The sequence below is a fragment of the Felis catus genome, chromosome B3, assembly GCF_018350175.1.
Source record: "Felis catus isolate Fca126 chromosome B3, F.catus_Fca126_mat1.0, whole genome shotgun sequence".
NCBI classification, from domain to species: domain Eukaryota; kingdom Metazoa; phylum Chordata; class Mammalia; order Carnivora; family Felidae; genus Felis; species Felis catus.
The window spans coordinates 114,771,542-114,785,762 of record NC_058373.1 but is presented as its reverse complement, the minus strand read 5'-3'; the positions used below and the strand labels follow the sequence as shown (position 1 = coordinate 114,785,762).

The 14,221-nt window shown below is 39.0% G+C and overlaps 1 protein-coding gene across 4 annotated transcripts in view; it reads right to left on the bottom strand.

Moving 5' to 3' along the window:
• Nucleotides 1–14,221, bottom strand: part of EXD2 (exonuclease 3'-5' domain containing 2) — an 86,656-nt gene that overhangs the window by 27,108 nt on the left and 45,327 nt on the right. For 3 of the 4 annotated variants that reach the window (XM_045060123.1, XM_045060124.1, XM_003987771.6), the window contains one exon: nt 10,165–10,544. In XM_045060123.1, the coding sequence (XP_044916058.1) occupies nt 10,165–10,497 (333 nt within the window). In that variant the 5' untranslated portion in view covers nt 10,498–10,544. Of the gene's footprint in view, nt 1–10,164; nt 10,545–13,108; nt 13,259–14,221 lie in introns of all 4 variants that reach the window. The other variant, XM_011283296.4, reaches the window with a different exon arrangement.

Here is a 14,221-nt window from a genome sequence, read left to right as displayed (position 1 = left end):
CTCTCTCAAAAATAAATATACATTTGGCACAAAAACAGACACTCAGATCAATGAAACAGAATAGAGAACCCAGAAATGGACCCACAAGCATATGGCCAACTCATCTTTGACAAAGCAGGAAAGAATATCCAATGGAATAAAGACAGTCTCTTCAGCAAGTGGTGCTGGGAGAACTGGACGGCAACATGCAGAAAAATGAACCTGCACCACTTTCTTACACCATACACAAAAATAAACTCAAAATGGATCAAAGACCTAAACGTAAGACAGGAAGCATCAAAATCCTCGAGGAGAAAGCAGGCAAAAACCTCTTTGACCTCAGCTGCAGCAACTTCTTACTCAACATGTCTCTGGAGGCAAGGGAAACAAAAGCAAAAATGGACTATTGGGATCTCATCAAAATAAAAAGCTTCTGCACAGTGAGGGAAACAATCAGCAAAACTAAAAGGCAACCGATGGAATGGGACAAGATATCTGCAAACGACATATCAGATAAAGGGGTAGTATCCAACATCTATAAAGAACTTACCAAACTCAACACCCAAAAAACAAATAATCCAGTGAAGAAATGGGCAAAAGACATGAATAGGCACTTCTCCAAAGACATCCAGATGGCCAGCCAACATATGAAAAAATGCTCAACATCACTCATCATCAGGGAACTACAAATCAAAACCACAATGAGATACCACCTCACACCTGTCAGAATGACTAACATTAACAACTCAGGTAACAACAGATGTTGGCAAGGATGCAGAGAAAGAGAATCTCTTTTGCACTGCTGGTGGGAATGCAAGCTGGTACAGCCACTCTGGAAAACAGTATGGAGGTTCCTCAAAAAATTAAAAATAGAATTACCCTATGACCCAGGAACTGCACTACTAGGTATTTATCCAAAGGATATAGGTGTGCTGTTTCGAAGGAGCGCATACACCCCCATGTTTATAGCAGCACTATCAACAATAGCCAAAGCATGGAAAGGGCCCAAATGTCCATCGATGGATGAATGGATAAAGAAGATGTGGTACATATATATAAGGGAGTATTACTCGGCAATCAAAAAGAATGAAATCTTGCCATTTGCAACTACGTGGATGAACTAGAGGGTATTATGCTAAGCGAAATTAGTCAGAGAAAGACAAATATTATATGACTTCACTCATATGAGGACTTTAAGACACAGAACAGATGAACATAAGAGAAGGGAAGCAAAAATAATCTAAAAACAGGGAGGGGGACAAAATATAAGAGACTCTTAAATACGGAGAACAGAGGTTTACTGGAGGGGTTGTGGGAGGGGGGATGCGCTAAATGGGTAAGGGGAATCAAGGAATCTACCCCTGAAATCACTGTTGCACTATATGCTAACTAACTTGGATGTAAATTTTTAAAAATAATAATAAATAAAAATAAATAAAATTTAAAAAAAAAGAAGGAAAAGAGGAAAGAATCGTACTGATAGGAGACAGAAAAGTATGAAGACACGAAAGCCAAGAAGAATGTCTTATGCAGGAACTGTGCAGGTGCTTTTGACAGCTAGAATAACACTGGATTACTAAATAAGTGTCCACTGGATTCGAAAACAAGAAAGCCATCAACTTGATCAGTTTCAGTGGAGTAGTAGAGTAGGAAGTCAGATTAAAGTAGTTTGAGGAATAAATGGAGCAAATTACACCCAAGCGAGTAGAAGAAAAAAATGAGAGAAAGAGCAGAAATCAATGAAATAAAACACAAACATACAATAAAGAAGATCAACAAAGTGAGAAGTTGATTCTTTGAAAAGACTAATAAAATTGATAAGCTCATAGAAGGAGAAATCAAGAAAAAAGAAAGAAGCACAAATAAATGATGTCAAGAAGGAAAAAGGAGCCAACTCTACATATCCTTCTGATTGGGGAAAAAAACCTGAAGATATTATAAACATGTTTATGCTCATAATTTTAAAATTTGAAAGAAGATTCTGATGAAAAATATAATTTATCAAAACAGACATGAATATGGGGCACGTGGCTGGCTCAGTTGGAAAAGTATGCCACTCTGGATCTCAGGGTTGCGAGTTCAAGTCCCGTGTTGGATGTGGAGACTACTTAGTTAATAAATAAATAAACAATTTTTTTTTTAAAAAGACACGAAGAAATAGAAAATCTGAAGAGCCCCAAAACTATTAAAAAATGATATCCTTAATTCAAACACTTCCCTTAAAAAAAAAAATAACTGCAGATGGCTTTACCAGTAGATCCTAATCAAATATTTAAGGAAAAAAGAATGACAATCTTTTTTTTTCTTTTGAGAGAAAGAGAGAGAGCATGCATGCAAGCAGGGGATGGGGAGAAGCAGAGAGAATTTTTATTTATTTATTTATTTATTTATTTATTTATTTATTTTTTAAATTTTTTTAATGTTTATTTATTTTTGAGACAGAGAGAGACAGAGCATGAATGGGGGGAGGGTCAGAGAGAGAGGGAGACACAGAATCAGAAGCAGGCTCCAGGCTCTGAGCTGTCAGCACAGAGCCCGACGCGGGGCTCGAACTCGTGAACCACGAGATCATGACCTGAGCCAAAGTCGGACACTTAACCGACTGAGCCACTCAGGCGCCCCGCAGAGAGAATTTTTAGCAGGTTCCATGCTCATCATGGAACCCAACAAAGGGCTTGATCTCACCACTGTGAGATCACAACCTGAGCTGAAATCAAGTCAGACGCTTAACTGACTGAGCCACTCAGGTGCCCAAAAAAGAATGAAATCGTATAGAAACTCTTCCAGAGAACACAACATTAACTTGTTGTGTGAGGCCAATATAACTTTTACTCAAAATCAGACAGGGTCATTTCTAGGAAAGAAAATTATAATCCAATATCACTCTCATGAACATAGTTTTAAAAAAATCCTCTAAAATGCATGAGCAAAATGAATTCAGCAATGTATAAAAAGAATAAAGACATCAGGACCAACCTGGATTTACTCCAGAAATTAAAACACCAATGTCTTTCACCACAAAAACAGAATAAAGGAGAAAAACTACATAGTCATCTCAAGAAATACAGAAAAGTACCCTTAACAAACCAAGAATAGAATTCAACGTATTTAATCTGGTAAAGGGATCTACAAACAAACATCGGCATTGACGAACATGGCACATATCGTATTCAACTTGAAAATGTTGAAAGCTGTCATTTTTAAAAATTTATTTATTTAGTCTTTTAATTTTTTTTAATGTTTACTTATTTTTTTTTTTAATTTTTTTTCTCAACGTTTTTTATTTTTTATTTTTGGGACAGAGAGAAACAGCATGAACAGGGGAAGGGCAGAGAGAGAGGGAGACACAGCATCAGAAACAGGCTCCAGGCTCCAAGCCATCAGCCCAGAGCCCGACGCGGGGCTCGAACTCACGGACCGCGAGATGGTGACCTGGCTGAAGTCGGACGCTTAACCGACTGCGCCACCCAGGCGCCCCTAATGTTTACTTATTTTTGAAAGAGAAAGAGCAAGTGTGGGGGACCGCCAGAGAGAGAGGGGGACAAAGGATTCGAAGCAGGTTCTGTGCAGACAACAGGGAGCCTGATGCAGGGCTCAAACTCACAAACCGTGAGATCATGACCTGGGCCAAAGTCGGATGCTTAACTGACTGAGCCACCTAGGCACCTCTGAAAGCTGTCATTTTGGGATAGGGAATGAGTCAGGGATGCCTACTGTCACCACTTCTACTGGGCACTTACACTGTGATCCTAGTCAGTACAGTAAGGTAAGAAAAGAAACAAAAGGTGTAAGGACTGGAAAGAAAGAAAATGGTCACTTCTCAAATGATATAAGAGTGTACACAAAAATCCAAAAGAATCTACAAGTAATTTGAATTAATGAGTTTAGTAAGGGTCCTTAATAGGAGAGAAATATATAAAAATCAACTGCATTTCCAGATACCAGAAACACAAAAAAATTTTAAAGATTTCATTTATAAAGAATTTTTAAAATCACAGAAAACTACCAATTTTTAAGAGAAATTAGAGATCTAAATAAATATTCCTAGGTTATAAAACTCAATATTCTAAGCAGTTAATTCCTCACAGATTGATCTACTGATGCCAATACAATCTCAATCAAAATATCAAGAATTTTTTTTGTAGAACCTGAAAAGCAGGTTTTAAAAAGTATAAGGAAATGCAAAGGAATAAGATGAAGATATTCTGGAAAAAGAACAAGATAGCAAGTATCACTGTCCTAGGTATCAGGAGTCATGATAAAACAACAGGAACTAAGATAGTTTGTGATCACTGGTGCAAGAATAGCAAAACAGACTATTAGAGAGCCCATAAACAGATCTATTCATACAGATAATATGTTCTGAGGTAAAGAGGCATTGCTGAGCAGTGAGGAAAGGTTTATCTTTTCAATTTATGGTACTAGGTAGGACAAGTGGATATCCATATGAGGGAAAAATAAAACCTGACCCTACCTCGCAGCCCCACCCCCACACACAATGAATTTCAGGTGAATCATAAATCTAAATGTGCGAGATTAATGCCATAAAACTCCAAGAAAATAATACAGGAAATATCTTTATGCATAGGAATAGGATAAGACTTCTTAAACTGTACCATACAGATCTTCTGATCATCAAAAGATAATATTAAAAAGAATGTAAAGGCGGGGTGCTTGGCTGGCTCGGTTGGTAGAGCATGCAACTCTTGATCATGGGGTGATGAGTTCGAGCCCCATGCTGGGTGTAGAGATTACTTAAAAATACATTCTTAAGGGGTGCCTAGGTGGCTCAGTTGGTTGAGCTCCCGGCTTTGGCTCAGGTCACAATCTCACGGTTTGTGAGTTCGAGCCCCGCAGTAGGCTTCCTGCAGTCAGCGCAGAGTCCACTTCAGATCCTCTGTCCCCCTCTCTCTCTACCCCTCCCCCGCTCACAGTCTCTCTCAAAAATAAAAATTAAAAAAAAAATTTTTTTTAAATACAATCTTAAGGGGCACCTGGGTGGCTCAGTCGGTTAAGCGTCCGACTTCGGCTCAGGTCATGATCTCGCGGTCCGTGAGTTCGAGCCCCGCGTCGGGCTCTGTGCTGACAGCTCAGAGCCTGGAGCCTGTTTCAGATTCCATGTCTCCCTTTCTCTGACCCTCCCCTGTTCATGCTCTGTCTCTCCCTGTATCAAAAATAAATAAAATGTTTAAAAAAAAATACAATCTTAAAAAAATAATAATGTAAAGGCAATTTACAGAATGGGAGAAAACATTCCAGGTATACATTTAACTCACAAAGGATTCATACCCAGAATGTAAAAAGAACTCCTATAATAGATCAGTAAGAAAAAGACAAATCAAAGAAAAAGGGGCAAGAGACTTGCCACTTAGAGATATCTAAATGATCAATAAAATGTAAAAAGATGCTCAACCAAAAAATAAAATAAATAAATTAAAACTTTATAGTACAGCAAAGGCAATTATCAACAAAACTAAACGGCAACCTACTGAATGGGAAAAGATATTTGCAAATGACATATCTGATAAAGGGTTAGATTCCAAAATATATCAAGAACTTACAAACTCAGCACCCAAAACACAAATAATCCAATTTAAAAATGGGCAGAAGATACGAATAGACATTTTTTACACATAGCCAACAGACACATGAAAAGATGATCAATGTCACTCATCATTAGGGGAATGCAAATCAAAACTGCAATGAGATACCATCTCACACCCATCAGAATGCTAAAATCAACAACACAAGAGACAACAGGCACGGTGGCTTGTGGAGAAAGGTGATGTGGAGAAAGGGGAACCCTCTTGCACTGTGGATGGGAATGCAAACCAATGCAGCCACTCTGGAAAACAGTATGGAGGTCCTCAAAAAAGTTAAAAATAGAACTACCCTATAATCCAGCAACTGCAGTACCCAAAGAATACAAAAATACTAATTCAAAGGGATATATGCACCCCAATGTTTATAGCAGCATTATCTACAATAACCAAATTATGGAATCAGCCCAAGTGCCCATCAACTGATGAATGGAAAAAGAAGATGTAGGGGTGCCTGGGTGGCACAGTCAGGTAAGTGTCAGACTCTTGATTTTGGCTCAGGTCATGATCTTACAGTTCGTGGGATGGAGCCCCATGTCAGGCTCTGGGCTAACAGCACAGAGCCTGCTTGCCATTCTCTCTCTCCCTCTCTCTCTCTGCTCCTCCCTGACTTGTGCATGCATGCCCTCTCTCTAAAAATAAAGAGGCATTAAAAAATGGCTTAGTAAAAAAGTAAATAATCTGACAGGCCCAAATAAATAAAAATAAAAATCTGGCAGTACCAAAAAATAAACAAAAATTAAAAATAAAAATCTAACAGTACCAACTGTTGACGAGATACAGACAAAGACAGCCTTGGTGGGAGGTTAAATCAGTATAACCACTTCTGAAAACAGCCGAACAATGGCTACACTCATACAATACTGACCGGAGGGTATATTAGTTAAAACCTCCTTGGCAAACAGTTTGGTATTATCCATGTAAGTTAAACATACACACAATTCTATGATGTAGGACTCCACTCCTAGATACATGTGCCCAATAATATTGTGTCCATAAATTTATTGCAACATTATTTGTAAGAGCTCCAAACCACAAACTCAAATGCCCATCAATATTAGAATGGATGAAGTGAATCATGATATATTTATACAAGGGATTACTATATGGCAAAGAGTCACAGTCACACACACCATAGATAAATCTCACAATGTTGAGCAAAAGAAGTCAGACACAAAAGAATACATACTCTACAGTTTCACATATATTAAATTTAAAAAGCAGGCAAATCTAAATTACAGTGCTTAGGGATGCATGCATAAGTAGTAAAAGTATAAAGAAAAACAAGAATGTAAATACTATAAAATCAGGATAATGATAACTGTTGGGGGACAATGATTATAAGCGGAGCTTCTGGGGTACTAGCAATCTTCTATTTCCTGACCTAGTTTCTAGTTACACAGCTGTTCTCTTTAGATAAATCATTTAGCTATTTTCAGTTCAGGCACTTTTCTTGATGTGTTTTATTTCACAATAAAAAGGTTAAAAAAAAAAAGACTTCAGGGGCAAGTAAAACAGATTAGACAAAACTAAATAAAGAAAAAGGGGACTGTAAAAGGGACCTAAAGAAACCGCGCAGAATGAATCCATAGAGACTACAATATGTTAAATATAAAAGAGATTACCAGATATGTAGGATAACATAAAAAGTTGAGAATAGAACTGATCAAATTACAGCATAAAGAAGGAAGAGGAGGGAGAAGATGAGAAAGAAAAGGGGGGGGGGGTGGTGGAGAGAAGAACAAACAGGGTAAAGACAATCTGCAAAGAGAATTCAAAAATTGATAAAAGAGGAGTGCCTGGGTGGCTGAGGCGGTTGAGTGTCCGACTCTTAATTTCAGAGGTGAATCTCACTGTTCGTGGGTTCGAACCTCGTGTCGGGCTACACACTGATGGCATGGAGCCTGCTTGGGATCCTCTCTCCCTCTCCTTCTGCCCCTCCCCCACTCACACACATATTCTCTGTCTTTCTCAAAAATAAATAAATAAGCTTTAATTTTTTTTTTTAACATTTATTTATTTTTGAGACAGAGAGAGACAGAGCATGAACAGGGGAGGAGCAGAGAGAGAGGGAGACACAGAATGCGAAACAGGCTCCAGGCTCTGAGCTGTCAGCACAGAGCCCAACGCGGGGTTCGAACTCACGGACCGTGAGATCATGACCTGAGCCGAAGTCGGACACTTAACCGACCGAGCCACCCAGGCGCCCCAAATAAGCTTTAAAAAAAAGAAAGAAAATGCAATGACTTCTTTAAAAAATACTACTAATAAAATAAAAATTGATAGAAGATGTCAATCCTCATTTCTACCTATCTCTCAGAATCCCATGTTAGTAATACAGAAAGAACACTTAGCCTCATCATACTGAATCTTCAGGACTACAAACTCAAAGTGTAGATCTTAAAAGGAGCTACAGAAAGTTAGATTACCTACAAAGAATCAACACTTAGACTGATAGTCATTTTAAACAGCAACAACAGAAGCCAGAAGACAATGGAATACTGTCTTGAAAATGATGATAAATTGCCATGCTAGAATTTTGTATCCAGTAAAATACCTTTCTTTTAAGCTTAAGAGCAAACTAAAGACACTTTCAAAACAAGAACAGTGACAACCAGTTTAATGAGCTTTGAAGACATAAACTTCTAAGAATGACCTTAAAGAAAATGATCCTAAGGAAAAAATGAGCAAAGAAAAAGGTAAACATTTTGGTAAATCCAAACAAATACTCACTGGATTAGACAAGAACAAAAATGTCAACTATACAAGCACACACAAGTGAATAAAAGAGAAAGGGAGGGGCACCTGAGTGGCTCAGTCGGTTAAGCATCCGACTTCGGCTCACATCATGATCTCACAGTTGGTGAGTTTGAGTCCCGCATTGGGCTCTGTGCTGATGGCTCAGAGCCTGGAGCCTGCTTCAGATTCTGCGTCTCCCTCTCTCTCTGCCCCTCCCCCACTCATGCTCTGTTTCCCTCTCTGTCAAAAATAAATAAACATTTAAAACAAAAATTTTTTTAAAAAGAGAAAGGGAAATGGAAGAATGGCGACACCAAGGAAGAATAATTTTCTTCATAAAGCTTTTCTGTGGCAGCAAACAGGGAAATGCAATCACACCTGAAGATGTGGCATCCAGCATGAATTCAATACTTATCCAAAGCCAAAATGAAGTGGGTTTTGGGTTATTTGCCACTTTAACTTACCCACATCTCTGCTACAGTAATTAAACATTATTAAATCAACCGCTGTTACTAACCACTCACTTCAGACTACCCTGCGGCTGCAGTTATACTTCATTTAGTTAGAAAATCAAGGCGCTTGGCAAAAGTGAATGTTCCTAATCTACTACAGCTCACTGTTTAGTGATGTTTTCTTCTATTATTGTTGGACTATTTCTAAAATGATAGAATTTCGTATACAGAATCGACCAGAAGTGTCCAATGCTGTCCTGATGACCCATGCTCACTGGCAGAAACAACTATTGTTGCTGACACGATGAAATCCCTTGAGCAGGCGTAAGGTCTTGGGTGACTACTAAACCCTTCTGGACGCTGTCAAGTGTTCTCATTCGTGGTCATCCCTGGCATCTGGTTGACCTCTTACCAAGTCTGGGACCCGATTTGGTGGCAGCTATTCTGCTTAGGGCCTCTTCTGATTACACTTCCTGGCCGTAGGCCATGTTCTACATATCCAAAAGACATATATCGGATAAGACATATATCAACAAGGAATGATAACTATGATTTATTTATAGTTATGTAATATCTTCTGTTTCAAGGAGATTAAAGTTCACTCCGTGAATCAGAATGACAGAGGAACAGACGCACCCTGTGATCCTCAACACAACTATGTAACGACTCTCCCCAAAGAAGACCTATTAGAAAAACGAACCAGATGGTTAGGAAAGCCCTGGGCTCAAACGGCGATTACCTTTTTATGCCTTCCACCTCCTATCTGTAAAGTGAAGGTAACAATAGAATCTTCCCACACGGGATTTACTGTGGAAATTAAATGAGATGCTGCAAACAAACAGCAAAGTACCTGGCTGAGAGCAAACAGTATTTCAGATTTTAATGTTATCTCTTTAAATGCTACTTTGTGTAATAATTCCCATTTAAATAGACTTCCTTAACTAACTTCTCCATGGCATCCTTATGAAAATACTATTTAAAATATTAATAGTAGCTAATGTTTAATGAGTACTTACTATATGTGAAAATCATGCTGAACCCTTTATAGGGCTTATCTATTTGACTCCTTTGAAAAGCCCTGGGAGGGAGCTACCATTACAGCCCTACGACAAACAAGTTCATGAGCCTCTGAGAAGGTAAGTAGCTTGTCTGAGTTCACAGAATAAGCGGTCAAAATGGGACTCGGACAGATCTGTCTCACTCCAGAACCCATGATTTTAAGCACTCTCCTCTCCTGACGAGAGAAGCAGCTTCTCCGTCTGCTAAATTCTATTTATGAGCTAGTTGAGAACAAGCTAATTCTCCTTTAGTCTTATCCTCTACTTGACTATTCAAGGTCCCTAGTTAGAAAAGCAGAAAAGATTTACATGGTTTATTTTTGCTTTTTAACTTACCCACTCACAGTCAATTCCAAGTACTGGGAGATCTTCTAACTCACTCCTAAGCAATGGCTCGATGTGGTCCCACTCTGCCTCGTGAGACACAGTCACCACCTTTGCTTCGAGAATCTTCTCCTCCCATGAGGCTCTGGGGGCACCGCAGTGCAGCTGGTCGTCTGCTGGAGGGGGCTGCTCCCTCCTGCCCGGGGCTTGCTGCTGCCTCCGCCGTTGCCAGGGGTCAAGGCTCGCTTTGCTCCTCCGGCACCGGATGCCCTTCCACAGGACAAACCCCCCCACAGCCACACCGACAAGGGTGGTCACTGTCAAAGCCGTTAAGTATTTCGACATCTTCAACTTTTTTGCGGCTTAGGAAAGCATATCAGTAATCCCACGATCTGCAAAACAAATGGCAACAATATATTTATATACAGAATTTAAACTTATATGGAAACATGTTTTCCCCTAAAAAGCGCTCCACTTATAATCCATGTGTCCACAAACTAAACAAACAAAAAAAAAAAACAAAAAAGAAAGAAAAAGCTACAAATTTCCACATGGAAAAAGTGATATTTAACTTTTTCACTTTTCTACTTTCTCGGTCTTCATTCTCAGCCAAGAAAACGCCCCTGCATTCTACCAGCTGCCCAGTGCTCCCTTAATCAGGCATTAACAGGGTGTCTGAACACACATATACGTGTATGGAATTTGAAAAATTAAAATTAATTATAATCCTCCTACCCTTAGGTAACCAGTTATCAGTGTGATGTTCAATTATTTCACACAATTAAATAAACAATAAGAATGGCAGATCATTTCAGCCAGGGAAACTCCAACATAACAGTCTCTCTTCCATTTCTCCTATAGCACACGGTGTTCTCCATCTACCTTTTGTGTTCCTATTTTTGACAGAGAAATGGACATACAGCGCTGTTTCTGTACTACTTACATAACGACAGTAAATGTGTAACAATAAATGGTAAGTGGCTGTTAGCCTCAGTCACACAGGGCGATCATGAGGCAGACACCGTTCAGCACAAAGTAATTGATCCCATTTGGGAAGCGGGCCCAGTGTAGTCATATGACGCCATTATTCAAGGGAAGTCAGGTATCTAAATTTTATGTGAAATGTCACTATTTTTAAGTGTCAGCAACAAATTCACTGTGCCAGCCAAACAAAAACACTCTGGGCTCCGTGCCACCCACCTGTGGATTCTGGCCTACAATCTGTATTGCCCAAAGACACGGTGACCTGCTAGATGCTGCCTACACTTTTCTATGGCCGAGAGTTTCCCACTGAAGGTGTACTATTTTTATCATCTTTCAAAGCTTCAATAATAATTTTTTTAAGTTTATTTATTCGTTTTGGCAGGGGAGGAGCAGAGAGAGAGGAACAGGGAGAGAAGCCCAAGCAGGTTCTGTGCTGTCAGTGCAGAACCCAACATGGGGCTCGAACACACGAACCACAAGATCATGCCAAGATCAAGAGCTGGATGCCTAACTGACTGAACCACCCAGGCACTCCAATAACAATTATTTTTTAAATAATTTAATAGTTACAACAACCCTGGGCTATAATCATGTAGGCATGGATTAACCGGGGGGGGGGGGGGATGAAAAATGAAATCACTCAATTATTACACTGCTAATGAAAACAAGAAAATAGCTGTGTTATTTTTAAAATACTTACTTTATTGCAGAAGTACTAAGTGCTAAGTACTCATGTACTTTCTCCAGTACTTTTACTGAAGGCTTAATGAGATTCAAGAATTTGCACAAATTTCTAGTTAAAATAATCTGAAAAGACGTTTAAAAAAAAAACCTCTTCCCTTTCCCACTTTAAACAATACAAAATGCTGGAGAAAACATCAAAAATATAAATGTTTAATAAAGAGTTAAACTCAAAAGAAAGGGAAATCATCAGCTGCCAGAAATGGAAACAGGGAACCCTGGAACTCCTGGGTGGGAGATATGTGGGGGTGGGGGGAGGGCACAGACCAGAGCTCCTAGCAGCCTCAGTGCTGGGCTTTATTGCCAGTCCATGGCCAGAAGTCTAGGCCACAGGCCCAGGGCACAGCTGGGACCCAGGAAGTGCTGCCTTGTCCATGAACAGGAAACTGGAAGGGTTCAACTACCACGGTCCAGGCAAGCACCCGCCCAAGGCTGAGAGCATGAACAGAACTCCTCATGAGAAGGCAGATTCTCCTCAGGCCTGCACTGTGAGGCAGTAGAGGGCCCAAATTCACATTATCCTCACAAAAGGAAACTCTAAGTTTTAAAGAAACTAGCTTTAAAGAAACTAAAACTAAGGGGCGCCTAGGTGGCTCAGCCGGTTAAGTGTCCAACTTTGGCTGAGGTCATGATCTCACGGTTCGTGAGTTCAAGCCCCATGTCAGGCTCTGTGCTGACAGCTCAGGGCCTGGAGCCTGCTTCGGATTCCGTGTCTCCCTCTCGGCCCCTCTTCCACTCGCCCCGTGTCTCTCTCTCTGTCTCTCAAAAATAAACAAACGTTAAAAAAATTGAAAACCAAAGAAACTAAAGCGACAATGGTTAGAATTTGTGAATTCAGTTGGAATGTGTGTGTGTGTGTGTGTGTGTGTGTGTGTTTCTACCACCCAGGAAACATGCAGTACTTCCAACAACACCAGTCCCTAGAAGAGTACTCACAAATGAATCAAAACAAAACAAAAATTTTAAAATACCCTACAGCCAATAAAAATATTTCACATAAGAATCAAACAAAAACATCCATATCTGAAATCTGAAAGGAACTTAAATAACACTCAGTGAAATTAAGGAAAATAAAATCTAAAACATGAACAGGAGACAACATAAAGTAGAAATTCTACGTACAAAAAAATACTTGCTAAAATTGTTTAAAAGTTCAATACTCAATAGACAGGTCAAATAGTAGATCAGACAGAGAGAGTTAGTGAATTGAAGATAAATCTGAGGAACTCACCCAGAATGTAGCACAGAGAGAAAGATGTAGAAAACATAGCAGAGACATGGGGGACAGATTGAGAATCTCGACATCCATGTAATGAAGAGCTGAGATGGAGGTCATCAGATTTAGTACAGTCCTCTGAGTCCCAAGCTGGATAAATTAAATCTATCCACAGAAAGACTTGTATAAGTATGTTCATAACAGCTTCATTCATAATTGCCAAACCCTAGAAAAAGTCCAGTTGGTACACCCATACAATGGAATACTACTTGGCAATAACAAAAAGAAATGAATTACTGATAAATGCGTGAATCTCAACATTAGGCTGAGTGAAAGAAGCCAGATACAAAAGAGTTACTGTATGGTTCTATTTATACAAAGTTCCAGAACAACCAAAATTAATCTATGGTAGAAAAAGATCTGAACACTAGCTGCCTCTGGGGGGGTAGGGTGAGTTACAGGGAAGAGACATTTAAGCTGAACACTGAGTATCAAAAAAAAAAAAAAAAAAAAAAGCCAGTCAGGAAAAATTCTAGGGAAGAGCATTTCAGGCAAGAGAGAACTTTCCAGAATTGTATAACATTCCATGTCTTGATGGGGGCTTGGGTTACCCAGGTGTACATATTTGTCAAATTTTTTTTCCTGTTGGCCTGCCTGATAATTGTTGATTTATTCATTGTCTATCTTTCCCACCAGACTGTAAACCCCATGAAAAGAAGGACCTTACCTGGTTTCTTCAATATTACATATATATGCACACCCACACCCATATATATATATATATATATATATATATATATATATATATATACACACTATATGTTTACTATATAGTATATACTATATATTTACCATATAGTATATACTATATATTTACTATATAGAATATATATTATACTATATATAATACTACATATATATGCATATCCAACAATTGCCACAGAGATGATAACAATAAATATTCATCGAATGAATACAACTCAATTCCAGGTATTGTATTTTATGATAAATGTCTCTATTTCAATCATCATATTACAAAAATCTGTTTATTCCAGTGAAAAAAGTATTTTTCCCCTTACTGAGTGAGCCTTGGTGCCACAGAGAAGCATTATGGTTCAATACTGGGCT